General features: G+C 41.6%; 1 protein-coding gene across 6 annotated transcripts in view; it reads left to right on the plus strand.

Moving 5' to 3' along the window:
• Positions 1–13,133, plus strand: part of PCS (glutathione gamma-glutamylcysteinyltransferase 1-like) — a 73,293-nt gene that overhangs the window by 46,840 nt on the left and 13,320 nt on the right. For all 6 annotated transcript variants that reach the window (XM_088899509.1, XM_088899508.1, XM_010264086.3 and 3 more), the window contains 2 exon segments: positions 6,513–6,740; positions 6,854–7,366. In XM_088899509.1, the coding sequence (XP_088755635.1) occupies positions 6,513–6,740; positions 6,854–7,366 (741 nt within the window).

Below are 13,133 nucleotides of genomic sequence, written 5' to 3' on the forward strand. Positions count from 1 at the left end.
GATTCGGATCAGTCCGGTTAGACCAAATCAGACAGGTTCACTATATGACGAGTTGACTCGAACAGTCCATATCGGGTTGTGCAAAAGGTTTGTAACTGAGCTAGCCGATCCGAACTGGGTCAAGGTGGGCAGTCCAGACTAGTTCGACCTATATTGGGTTGCGCAGGGTTCTGGATGGAGTCGGCTAGTCCGAACCAAGTCAAGGTAACTAGCCCAGGTTGGTTTGGATTCGGGGTTGAGTTAGACCGGTTTATATGGGGTCTTGCAAGATTCGGGTATGAACCAGTCGGTCCGCACCGGGTCAAGGTAATCAACCCATGCAGCCCGGATTCGGGTTGGGTATTTGGACTGGACCGACCTAGATTGGATTAGGTTTGGACTCGGCCGATCGACCCAAACGGATCAAACCGAGGTGACCGGGTCTGTTCATATTCGAACCAAGCTGAATTGAGGTGGACCAGTCCGGATTCGGTCGGGTTGATTTGGATTTATGTCAATTTGGGTGAACTATGTTGATTCAAGTAAAAAATAATTTTAGTTAATAATTAATAGAAAATTAATGCATTAATTATAAATTATTTCACTCAAATGAAGAAAATTAAAGGAAAATGGCTAAGGAATTCTCACCTGTACCATTAGTGGTTAACCCAATGGTTATCCATGACCCAGCCCAACCCATTTATGTTGACCCAATGGGTGATCAACCCATTTCCAACTTCAAGTAAATGGGCGGGTTGGGTGGGTTCAATGGGTTCGGTGAGAAATTGCCACCCATAAATGCAGGACAAGACAATATGTTTTTTTTTTATAAGTAACTACTTGTATTAATTATGAACATAACGTCCATAGATTACAAGAGATCTTTAAGGAGGGTAAAAAATAACCACTCCCAAGCCCGTATTATCCCTTTACAGTTGAGCCCAAAACTATTGCCCCACCCCTTGTTTGGCTAAAGCATCAGCCATGCTATTAGTCAAACTTAATACCTTTTTTTTTTGAGAAAGAGTAACAAACTTCCATTAGATAACAAGGAGGTACATGAGAAGATGTACACAGCACATGGAAAACTCCAAAAGATTACAAGACAATATGTGTTTATGCAAAATTTTTATGATTGATTAATGTATTGCATAGGTCTTTTGACTGAAATTTCTCTTGATGGCATGGTCATGCACCTAGCACCTAGTTACAAAGAAGTGAGAAAGGACCACATAATTGGATGGGCAGAATGTCTGAATGACCAGATCTCAAACTTGTCTGTCTCTTGTAGAGCAGAAAAGATCCTTCAGAGTTTACTCCCCTACTCATAAATCCTCCCAAAATTTTATTTATCTCCAGAACAAACATCAATATTACAAGATTAGAAAATATAGGAAGGATACAATGAATAGATTTCGAAGGAGTGGCAAGAGTAGCTCTAAGTGAGGGTCCATCATCCCATCCATTTTTATTCAGCCCATAAATTCTTACCACCACCTTGTGCCACAATTTTTCTTTCACAATTGGCAGTCTCCATGGCCATTTCCTTGGTAAAGCCACATTCTTGTTATTTACATTCCCATTCCCCAATCCACCCAGTTCCTTCCTAGTGCACACCTTTTTCCACTTTATTAGATGGTTTCTTTTACTCTCCCTCGTGCCCCATAGGAAATCTCTCATTACCTTTTCTACTCTCTTCACCATAAATTGAGGCATTCTAAACCCCGACATGTAGTAAATTGGAAGATTAGGTAGCATCACCTTTATAGGAGTTACCCTTTCATCCAAGGAGATATAATTTCTCCTCCACACTACCAGCCTTTTAGCAATCCTTTTTAACAATGGCCCCCAAAACGTATTAGACCAAGGATTGGCACCTAAAGGGAGACATGAATAATTTATTGGCTGTGATATTGTAACCCCCCCCATGGATTCAACAATTAAGTCTATTTCTTCCTTCTCTGCGTTTTGTCCCACTACCACACTTTTCTCCAAATTTACCTTCAAATTTGAGTCTTTCTAAAAGCTTAATCATCATTTTCAAGTTATCCAATCCTTGGTCATTCTCTCCATCCTAGCTGCCTTTGTTAACCGAGTAGGGGAAGAGGGTTTGTGGAAAGGATTTGAGTCCAGTCCAGGGGGAGAAGGTACAAATGCTCCAATTTGAAAATGATACTCTCTGCTTCATTAATGTGGATGTGGATCAGTTGGGAGTTATTTTAGGGGTTCTGAGTTGGTTCGAAGTAGTGCCGGGTTTGAGAGTTAACTGGTCAAAAAGTAGATTAATTCCAGTAGGAAGGATATAGAATTTAGAAGCTCAAGCAGAGGTGCTAGCTTGTCAGATTGACTTTCTGCAATCTGCCTACTATATATCTAGGGCTTCCTCTGGGGGCTAAGTGCACTTCCTCTTTAGTGTGGGATCTTGTGGAAAGGAAGCTGGCCTCTTGGAAAGCCAGATATCTTTCCTTGGGTGGTAGGATCACTCTCCTTAAGAGGTTCCTATCTAACCTACCCTCTTACTATCTCTCTCTATTCCCAATTCTAACAAAAGTGGCTCAAAGAGTGGAAAAGTTATAGAGGGATGTTTTATGGAATGGGTAGGAGCAAAAGAAGATCCATTTGGTCAGCTGGGATCAAGTCTGTGCTCCAAAAGAGAAAGGAAGATTGGGGGTCAGGAAATTGAAAATTTTTAACAAGGCCCTCTTGGGGAAGTGGATCTGGAGATTTGGAAAAGAAAGGGAGAGCTGCTGGAGGAAATTATTAGCAGCCAAATATGATACAGACAGAGGTGATTGGGTAACTACTAATGTCACCTCTTTTGGGTGCTCCCTATGGAAGAAAATTATGAAAAATCACTTCTCAGTAGAGGCTTATCTCCAAAGTTGGGAAATGGACAAAGACTGAATTTCTGGAAGGATAATTGGTGTAATAGTAGGCCATTAGCAGAGTTGTTCCCCCAGTTATTCCAACTTTCAGAGAATCAGGAAGCAATGGTGGCTGATTGCTGTGAAGTAAGAGACAATAGCATCTCCTGGAGCCCTTCTTTCAGAAGACACTTTCGAGACTGGGAAATTGATCAAGTGGTTGAGCTGTTTGAGTTGCTGTCCAATCAGTCTATGAATCTGTTGGAAGAAGACACATGGACCTGGAACTGGAGTGCAGATGGGCTTTTTTCAGTGAGTTCTTTTGCCAGAAATCTAGCAGATGGAACTTGAGCTGATATACCTGCTGCTAAAATCTGGAAGGAGTGTGAATGGGCTAGCAGATACTTTAGCCAAACAAGGATCTGCAAGGCAGCATCTATATTGGGCCTCTTTGTAGTTCTGGGTTTGTTTCTTGGGGATGACAGTTTGATCATCTTTTTATACTAATCCCATATGTTTTTCCTTAATAAATCAATCTTTGTTGCTGATAAAAAAATGTATATTGGCACTACTCAAGTCAAGAAATCTGAGAAATTACAGGTGGATCGCACTTAAAACTCCCACCATTGAATCTCACACGTGACTAAGAGTAAAACAAAAATTAAGGTGAAGGAGATTTACATCTGAGAGGAGAGAATTCCTTGACTAGTGTGCCTTGGAGGTTGGCATGGTTGAGATCTGTTCCTGCACCAACAAGCCCTGGTGCTCTGGACATTTCTTCTTTAGGATCCACATAAAAAACCCCTTTATAAGAACAGACATTATTTCCTACCCAACCGTGTAGAATTCCAAGTGGATCATCTGTTATTGCAGATTTCCAGGCTTGAAGGGCTTTGTAAGTGTTGCTTAGCCTTGAATTTGAAGACCCAGATGGGGTGTGAGGGTTGATTCCTCCACCAATCCAAACAGTTCCACCCCCACCCCCACCGCTACCTCCGCAATTCTGAAACCACCACCAATAGTAAAAGCAGTTTTTGCTAGAATGATTTGGAGGATAAGAGCCAGAGATCCTCCCCATCTCAGAGGAAGAATATAACTAGGGATTCAAGAGATGTTTGTTTGTAAGGCATACCAATAGTGTTGAAACAATGAAGAAAGAAAATGGTGGGGTTGGTGGGTCCTGAAATCTGGATCTATGTATCTTTTTGGTAGATCCACAGTCAACAGAAAAACAAGAGCATAAGATCTAATTGAACAAAATTAATACTATAATCCACCACATATGCAGAGGGCATGTTTGGTCAACATGTAAACCCCACTACAATGCGGACCATAACCCAAGTTCTGCAAGGAGCAAGACCTTTCTTTAGGGATAGGTGACCAAACACAGCCTACAGCTGCATAGGGAATTTACTGTTAATGGGTGCCAGATAATCTTGAAAAGGTAGGGAGGAATCATCTGTTGTCATTCTTTCCCCATAATTTTCATTTTTGAAGCATCTTAGACATTACAAATCTCCCAATAGTAGACACATATAATGTTTGGAAGCACAACCTTCTTTGTTGGGATTGGGAACAGAGACCATTAGAATTCCATTGGGTGTCCTTCCTCCATTCTACCCTTGAACTTCTCATCACCAGACCAAACAAATCCTCCATTGGAACTCCAAAATTAATCAATCGTCATTTTTCCAATAACCAAAACACCATGTGAATCAAACATACATTACCGATCAAGTACTTGTGTACCACCATGTGAATCAAACCCCTGTACTCGTATATCTTGGGTGTTCTTGAGATGGAGCTGCCATCAAAGAACTCCTTCAGTGCCAGTTTCTCCCTAGGTGAACCAGCTTGAATAGCTTGGGGTGGTGTAAAGGTCCTGCTTTGGTTTGTTTGTGGGAAAAGACAGTTGTCTCACACAAATTCTTTAAAATTTAATCAATTGTAAATATAATAGAGAACCCGTGTAAGTATTTAATAAAATGGAGGCTAAGCTGCAAAGGTAGTTTAGAATTTAGATAGCTCTGAATTCAAACAGGTGTTTAATTTATACATTAAACAATTTTTGTTTTTATTCTTGGTCATGTGTGAGATTCAATGCTTTATTATTTTATAAATTGTTTAACGGAACTGTCAACGACGTCTCTAACGTCGTCCATTTTTGGCTTAACATGGATTTTCCATCATAGATTGAGGGTGAAAATGGCTATTTTCAATGTTTAGGGTCTAAAATGGCTTTTTTATAAAGTTCAAGGGTTGTCAGAGTAAAAAATCCTTTTATTTTTCAATGTAATGTGTAGTTTGAGATTACTATTATATCAATAAATCAGAGATCGTTTTATAAAATGTACTGCAATAAGAATGAATATATGGTACCTCAGTTTGGAAAGGCATGGAAAAGCTCTACACAGCCTTTTCTCATGGGGTTAGAGTGAATCAAATTCCAGTTGGATAATGGTGTGAACAGCAACTTTTTGTGGAGGTCTTTCTGGCTTTGTTCTTGGCTGCTCAGGATAGGGGGTTCTGGTTAGGGACTGCTACTCTATCTCCAATGGTGTAGTCAACTGGTTTCTAATTTTCAGAAGGAATTTGAATAATTGGGAGTCGATCAACTGATGGAAATGCTCCATCTGCTGCAACACCACTCTCCCTATTTGGACTCACAAGATTCCAAAATATGGATGGGTGAGGATAATGGTTTCTTCTCCGTGAAGTCTTTCTACAAGCTCCTGCTTTGCGAAAATGCTTAACATGGGATAAGCTCCTGAACGGGGCTGACACTGGACCAGGCAGGCTGTATTTTCTGTTCTGCTGATTAAGAAGCAGCTAATCACATCTTTCTTCATTGTCAGCATGCATATAGGGTGTGGAGTGTAGTTCTGGGGACTTTTGATTGGTCAGGCTGCTTTTCATCATCTATCCTCCTTCCTTGAAAGCTGGTTTTTGAAAGGCTTGAGTGGGAGGTAAAATCTAATAGATTCTGAGTCCAATGGCTGCTTTTTGGCATATTTGGAGGGAAAAGAATGCTCAGATCTTTAAGAATATGAGTTCGGATGATCAAAGTTATCAAACCCTGCTGTCCAACATCAAAGGGATGCTTTGCTCATGGTTGTCACCTCATAGGGAATTCTGTCTGCTGGCCTATCACAGATTTTTTGACAAGGACATTTTGTTTCTTTGTTAATGTCTAGCTAACAAATTGTATAACTTTGCTAACCACTGGATATACACGGACTTCCTTTTTGATATTAATACAATACAAAACCTTACTTTTTCAAAAATAAAGGATATAATTGTATTATAAAGGTATAACCCTTCCACTACAATGGTGAGATTTTGTTGCCTCACTCCTCTTGGTTGGTACTTGGTAAGACACTGGCCATAGGGATCAGATTAGGTTTAAGTTCGAGAGATGTGTGGAATACTTAGTTACCTACATTAAGGTGCCCCAACTATGGTAGAAAAGTGGAAACTACCCATTCCTTCTTTTGTTTGCCTTGCATCACAGTTTTCATATTGTGAAGTACAAGATACAGTTTATGCCATTACTTTAACCTTGTTTGGTTGAGCATTGCTGGATACTTGTAGTTATCTGAAACTGCTAATGTGGTTGTAAATGATAATAGCAACATATTTACCTCTTTTTTTGTTGTTTTTTTTTTCCAGAGCTGTAAGCATGAGAGTTGGGTCAGTACTTCAAAGTACTTAATGGATGATGTTCCCCTCCTCCTGGAATCAGAGGATGTAAAAAATGTTCAGCAGGTTCTCTCTGTTGTATTTGCATCACTTCCTAACAACTTTGGGGAGTTCATCAAGTGGGTTGCAGAAGTTAGGAGACAAGAAGATGGGAATTCAAGTTTAAGTACAGAGGAGAAAGAGAGACTTGCAGTCAAGGTCTAGTTTCACTTTTAATCCCTTCTCAGTTTCCTCATCTATTTTTGGTGAATCATATGTTTGTCATATTTGTAATACATTCAAGCTTGAAACACCAATCCTTTTGGTTTCAGGAAGAGGTGTTGAAACAAGTACGTGAAGCTGGACTATATAAGCATGTGACAGAATGGTTCTCTTCTGCAAATTCATGTTGCCAAAATATCCCTTCTTTGGATGGTGATGACACTTTGTCTCAAATTGCGGCAAGTGTTTGTTGCCAAGGAGCAGAACTTTTGACAGGAAATTCTAGCACTTCTAATGAGTTCTGCTGTAAGGAAACATGTGTGAAATGCCTGAAAGCTAATGGTGACATGCCTGTTACAGTTGTCTCAGGGACAGTTTTATCAGGTTGCAGTGAGCAAGGGGTTGAATTGCTGGTTCCTTCATCTCCAACAAGGCGCAGGGCATGCTGTGGTTCAAGTTCAAGTAACTATTTTGGGATGCATCCAGTGAGCAATGATGTTGTAACTGTTCTGTTACTGGCCTTGCCTCCACGTACATGGTCTGGTATCAAAGAAGAGAAGTTAAAACAAGAAATTTCTAGCCTTGTTTCAACTGAAAGTCTTCCCTTGTTGCTTCAAGAAGAGGTATTTGTTATACCTTGTTTTATTTTAAGGTGTCAATTGGCAACCAACCAATTGGGTTTGGTCCATCTTTTTGAACCTGAGTAATACTAATATTTGGTTGAATTCCCTGTAAACTCTTATGTACAAATCCTACACAATTAGGGTAGATTGGTTCTATTTTCTTACACCCTGATTGCTGATAAAAAAAAAAAAAAACTTACACCCTGATGTCGCTTACACTTATCTCTAGGGGAGAATTTCTCGTACAGTTGTAGCAGAGGCCTCGTTCCCTACGAGCCTGCATTTCTGACCATGAGAGCTTCTTCAGATGAATTGTTTGAATTGGTACTGTCGTTGCCTTGGCAGTTGAACCTTCAAGAGGATTGAGTGGAGTCTTCAAGATCGGTCCTGCGCCTCGGTTTATTTTCCTCAAGCTATTTAGCTTGTCCTCGTGGAGTCTAGCCAGTCCAACAGCTGCGGACATGGTGGTAGGTTGCATGACCTTCACCTCTACTCGTATTTCGTCTCGGAGACCGCCAATGAAACATCCTACGAGCGCATTCTCCTGCCAGCCATACACTCTCATTGTCAATCGCTCAAATGCAACCTGGTGTACCCGTATCGTGCCTTCTTGTCGTAGCTTTGATAGAGCTTTGTCAATAGGTCTATCTCCTTGCCTTGTAGCAATAATCTGATTTCTCAATTGATAAGTCCTAGCAACATTAACCCTCTGTGAATAGGTTTCTGCAAACCCGTCCCATATTTCCTTAGCTGTATTTTCCCATAAAAAGTTTTTACTTATATGGGGCAGCATGGAATTACACAGCCAAGTCATCACCATATAGTTCTCTTATACCCACCGGGAGCTGTTAGTTTCGGGTTTCACTTCTTCACCAGTGATATACCCTAATTTCCCACAAGCACCAATGGTCGTCTTTGCAGATTGTGACCATTCTAAGTAATTCGAACCATCCAACTTAACTGTAGTAATGATCCCAACCCCGAAAAGGTCTCCTGCACCTCCTCTCACTGGACCTATTTCACTCCCGGGCTTGTTTTCAACTCTATGACCATCCATACTTCTCAAAAGATGCAAAGAAAATTACTATAATATGCAAGAAGATCAAATGAAACACTTTTGGAACCAATGACACCTTTCTGGTGCCCTATATGGTCCTCCCACAAAAGATTCCTTTTCTGTGGGACGGGAGAAGAGAGAGAAGAGGCAGCTACTCTCTACAGAAACCTCCAAATCAGGCAGGACTTGAACCGCCCCCTACAGAAAACTCCAAGGAACCCTAAAAAATTAGGGTGCCACTTCCTAGGTCAAAATTGAAGAGTCCAACAGAAACAGGACTCTTCCCCTTTCTCCGGTTTTTCCTGATTTTGATGAGAAACCCTACACCAGCTACAGGGCAAAATAGATTCACCAAAAAATCCAAAAACTGGGCTTACTTGAGATCTTTGATCAGTCTCTTAAATCACCATGCAGTCGGCCAATCTAGGGCTGCATGAGAAAACAGCTCAAGGAACCTTTAGCCTTGCTCTGATACCAAGTAGAAATCAGTGTTTGTAAATCAGGATGAATTCCTTGTGAAGAGAAAGAAGAAGATGAAGAGTTTCAGCAATAGAGAAGAAAAGAGAAGAAAGAAAGAGTGGGATGTTAACCAGAATTGAATTAGTTCTGGCCGCCAACCCCTCATTATATTTTATACTCAACTTAAAAGAATGAAAGATTACAAGAATGCCCTTAGTAGGGCGGCTACTAAAGTAGCTGAATAGTCACAACTTAAAAAACATAAGCCAATGGGCCTAAAGCCCAACAACTTCCTAACTTAACAACTTAAAATAAGAACAAAACAACTGGGCCCAATAACTAGAAATCGGCCCAACTCAATCGAAACTCTGAACTGCCGAGTGGAAAATCTCCCCCTTTCTTATTTGGGTATGCCACTAGGAGGGAATCCAAAAAATCCAAGTTTTTGGGAGCCAGTGATGGAAAAATGTGAAAAGAAGTTAGCTATTGGAAAAGCTGCTATCTCTCAAAAGGGGGTAGAATTACCCTCATTAAGGCTTCCCTTGCAAACATGCCCGTCTATTTCCTTTCAGTGTTTTAGATCCCTGCTAAAATCATATCACAGATCAAAAAACTTGAAAGAGATTTCCTTTGGGAAGGCGGAGGTGTTAGAAAAGGACATCTAGTAAATTGGAGTCAAGTCTGTAAACCAAAAGAGGCTGGAGGACTGGGAATCGGGCACCTAAAGGAGAAGAATAATGCCCTCCTTGGAAAATGGCTGTGGAGACTCCCCATTGAATGAAACTCCCTTTGGGCAGCTACCATCACCAGCAAGTAAGGAATAAATGTAAACGGTTGGGACTGAAATCCCCGCTCAAACCGATCAGCTTCCTCAAATCCCTGGAAAGGTATTTCTTCCATTCACAACCTCTTTCTTTCTTTCATTAGATATAGGGTGGGTAATGGTACAAGAAAAAGTTCTGGATGGATCTGTGGTGGAGCAACTCCACATTACCAGAATCTTATCCTAGGCTCTACAACCTTACCCTAAACAAAGGTGCAACCATCTCCCAGTGCCTCCCCAATTCTCCCAATGAAAGCAACATAAACTCAAACCTCAGAAGACCCTTAAAGGAACCGGAGACAGTGAGCTTACTGACCTCCTTCTCTCTGTTAGTGAAGTCTACATTTCCCCAAACTCCCAAGATTCCTGAGTCTGGAAACCCCACCCTGGAGGTGAGTTCTCGTCCAAGTCTTTCTAAGGGTGAGCTGATCAACCGCATCACTCATTACTGAAATTTGTGGCCTTCCAGCTCAGAGGAGTTCACAGGAATCAGTGTTAATGACCTTAACAGAAATGTGTTTAACTTCCTGGTCTCCTCCCCTCCTATCCCACCTCTCCCCAGAGTTCCCTCAGTAAGAAGGGAAGGAACTTGGACTCTTAGCTTTGACGGAAGTGCTTTTGGTAACTGTTGTAAGGCTTACTTAATTGTTACTTTATAGCTGCTGTTAGTAGGCTGTTGGACAGTTACAGTTACTTGTTTCTTTTTTCTTATTCTTCTGATTCTAGGATATGCCGCCAGGGGCATACTTGTAATTTCTGATTATTTTATGAAGTTAATATATATAGAAAACTGGCGGCAGCCAGTAGTTACTTTTTTCCTCTCAACCGTACCTCTCTCTCTCTCTCTCTCCCAATCCCCACGAATCACCACATGGTATCAGAGCAGGTTTTCTAGGTTGAAAAAGACCTACGATCCCTCCTGCCCTATTCTTAAAAAGTGTTTGGATGTGGCTGTTTCTGCAGAAACCCTAACAGGTTTCTGGTGGTTGTTTTTACAGAAACCCTAGCAGTTTCTGGCGGCAGTTTTTTTTTGGAAACCCTAGCAGTTTCTGGTGGTAGCTTTTGTGATTTCTTTTTCTTGGCCGTAATAGCAAGAAAACCCTAGTCGGAGAAGGGTGATGCTGGTGCAGACTCCTCTGTTCGATGCTGTGAAGTCAAGTTCAGATTAGCACCTTCGTACAAGTGTTGAACAGGTGTGTTTTTTTGTTTCAGTTTGTCTCAGCCTTCTTTGGCGATGGTGCGTAGGGCTCATGCCTTGATTATATAGTTATTTGTTTGGACGTTGGATGGTTAGAGTGTGTGAACTACAGTCAAACTGATTGTAATGTCTGTATTGGTGGTGCTGAACCGATTACCGGACTGGTTTATTGTTCTGTTTGGATGTTGTGTTGACTGAACCCCTTGTTCTCAGCAGTATTTAATGTTCTTTTGCTCACATTCTAGGAGTAAACCCTGAGTTGCTCACATTCTGATTGTGGCGGCTGTGTTGTTGGGTGGTATTTGGACTGGTTTTCAGTAGTATTCGATGGCAAGTCATGAATTAACTTCATCGGGGGCTACACCAACCCGCAGCACAGCGGGTATGGGAGGTGAAAACAGGGTTTTTCCCATGCCAATTACCCCTTTAAACGGTCTGAACTACTTGGAGTGGGTTAAGAGTGTAAAACTCTATGTAACGACAAGGGGTAAAGCTGGTTACATCAATGGAAGGGTGAAATAACCCAAGGGTGAGACGGCTGAACATGATAGGTGGGACCAAGAAAACAGTATGGTGATGTCTTGGCTCCTCGCAGCCATGGAACCTGATGTGAAAAAGAATTTTATGTGGGCAGACACCGCCAGTGAGATCTGGGAACAAGCCAGAACTACCTATTCTGAGCAAAGGCATTACGCCAAGGTTTACCAGTTGCAAGTTGAATCCTCAACATGTAAACAGGGAAACCGTAGCTTGTCTTCATACTATTCGGCCCTTACCTCCATATGGAAGGAATTGGACCATTATCAGGCCATAGAGTGGAAGCACGATGATGATGCTAAGGCCTACAGGAAGCTGGTCTCTCAGCAACGGGTGTTTGCTTTCTTGTCGGGACTGAACCTTGCATATGAACCGTTGAGGGTGCAGATCCTAAGAAGCAAAGAGTTGCCTACGGTTCACGAGGTATACTCCCTTGTCCAATCCGAAGAAAGCAGGCGGAATGTGATGGTTACAGCTGAGGGGGAGCAACAAGTTGCCTCGGCTGCAATGAATAATAGCTCCACGGGAAAGAAAAGTGACCCTAAGAAGGCGGATGATAAAGATAAGTTGTTTTGTACCCACTGTAGGCGTTCACGACATACACGTGACACTTGTTGGGACATCCACGGGAAACCCAAGTGGGCAGCAAAGAATCAAGAACAGGGTATAGGTCATTTGAAGAAAATGAGCACAGCACATGTGGCAACCCAAGATACTCAAGTTGCCGGTAGTACCTGGGACCACCCTAATAAGTCTGACCCCAAGGAGGATATAATGAATTCCTTCAGAGAGCACTTGGAATCTTATGGTAGGGCCTTGCGGCAAATGGACAGCTCAGTCACTGGTACTCCCTCTAATTCATTTGCATCTACTTCAGGTAATATGGCTTCTGCATTCCATGTCACTCCCACAGATTCCCCTTGGATCATTGACTCAGGGGCCTCCAACCACATGACCGGTAAGCCTAACTTATTCTAGTCTTATAGCCTTTTGTTAGGGAGGGATAGAGTGAGACTTGCAAATGGCTCTTTTTCTTCCATTGCAGGCCAATGATCAATATCCCTTCCCCATGGCCTTAACCTGAATTGTGTATTGCATGTCCCTCGGCTTCCCATAAACTTGCTTTCAATTAGTAGCATTACAAGCTCCTTGAATTGTAGTGTGACATTTTTTGCTGACTCGTGTGTTTTTCGGGATCTAACTTCTGGGAGGATGATTGGTAGAGGAAGCCTAGTAGATGGTCTCTACATTCTCGACAACAAAGCTGGTCTCTCGGTGTCATCCTCAGAGTCGCATAGTCAGTCAAATTTTCTTGTGGCATAGTCATTTATGTCATATTTCTTTCGAAATAATAAAATCTTTGTTTCCAGTTTTATTTAAGTCATGTTCAGTGTTAGAGTTCATGTGTCAAACGTGTCAGTTGAGCAAACAATGTAGAACAACTTTTCACTCAAGTAATAAAAGATCAAATGTTCCTTTTCATGTTGTGTATTCTGATGTATGGGGGCCTACCAATGTAATCTCTGAGGGCGGATATAAGTACTTTGTTACATTGATCGATGATTACTCTCGCTATACATGGGTAATTCCTATGCGTAGCAGAGACGAAGTTCCAAAGATAGTGAAAGACTTCCAGAGGATGGTGTTTACACAGTTCCATGTTAAAATACAGATCTTCCAATCTGATAATGCG

Source organism: Nelumbo nucifera, chromosome 3, assembly GCF_055504915.1.
Source record: "Nelumbo nucifera cultivar China Antique chromosome 3, China Antique-T2T, whole genome shotgun sequence".
Taxonomy (NCBI): Eukaryota; Viridiplantae; Streptophyta; class Magnoliopsida; order Proteales; family Nelumbonaceae; genus Nelumbo; species Nelumbo nucifera.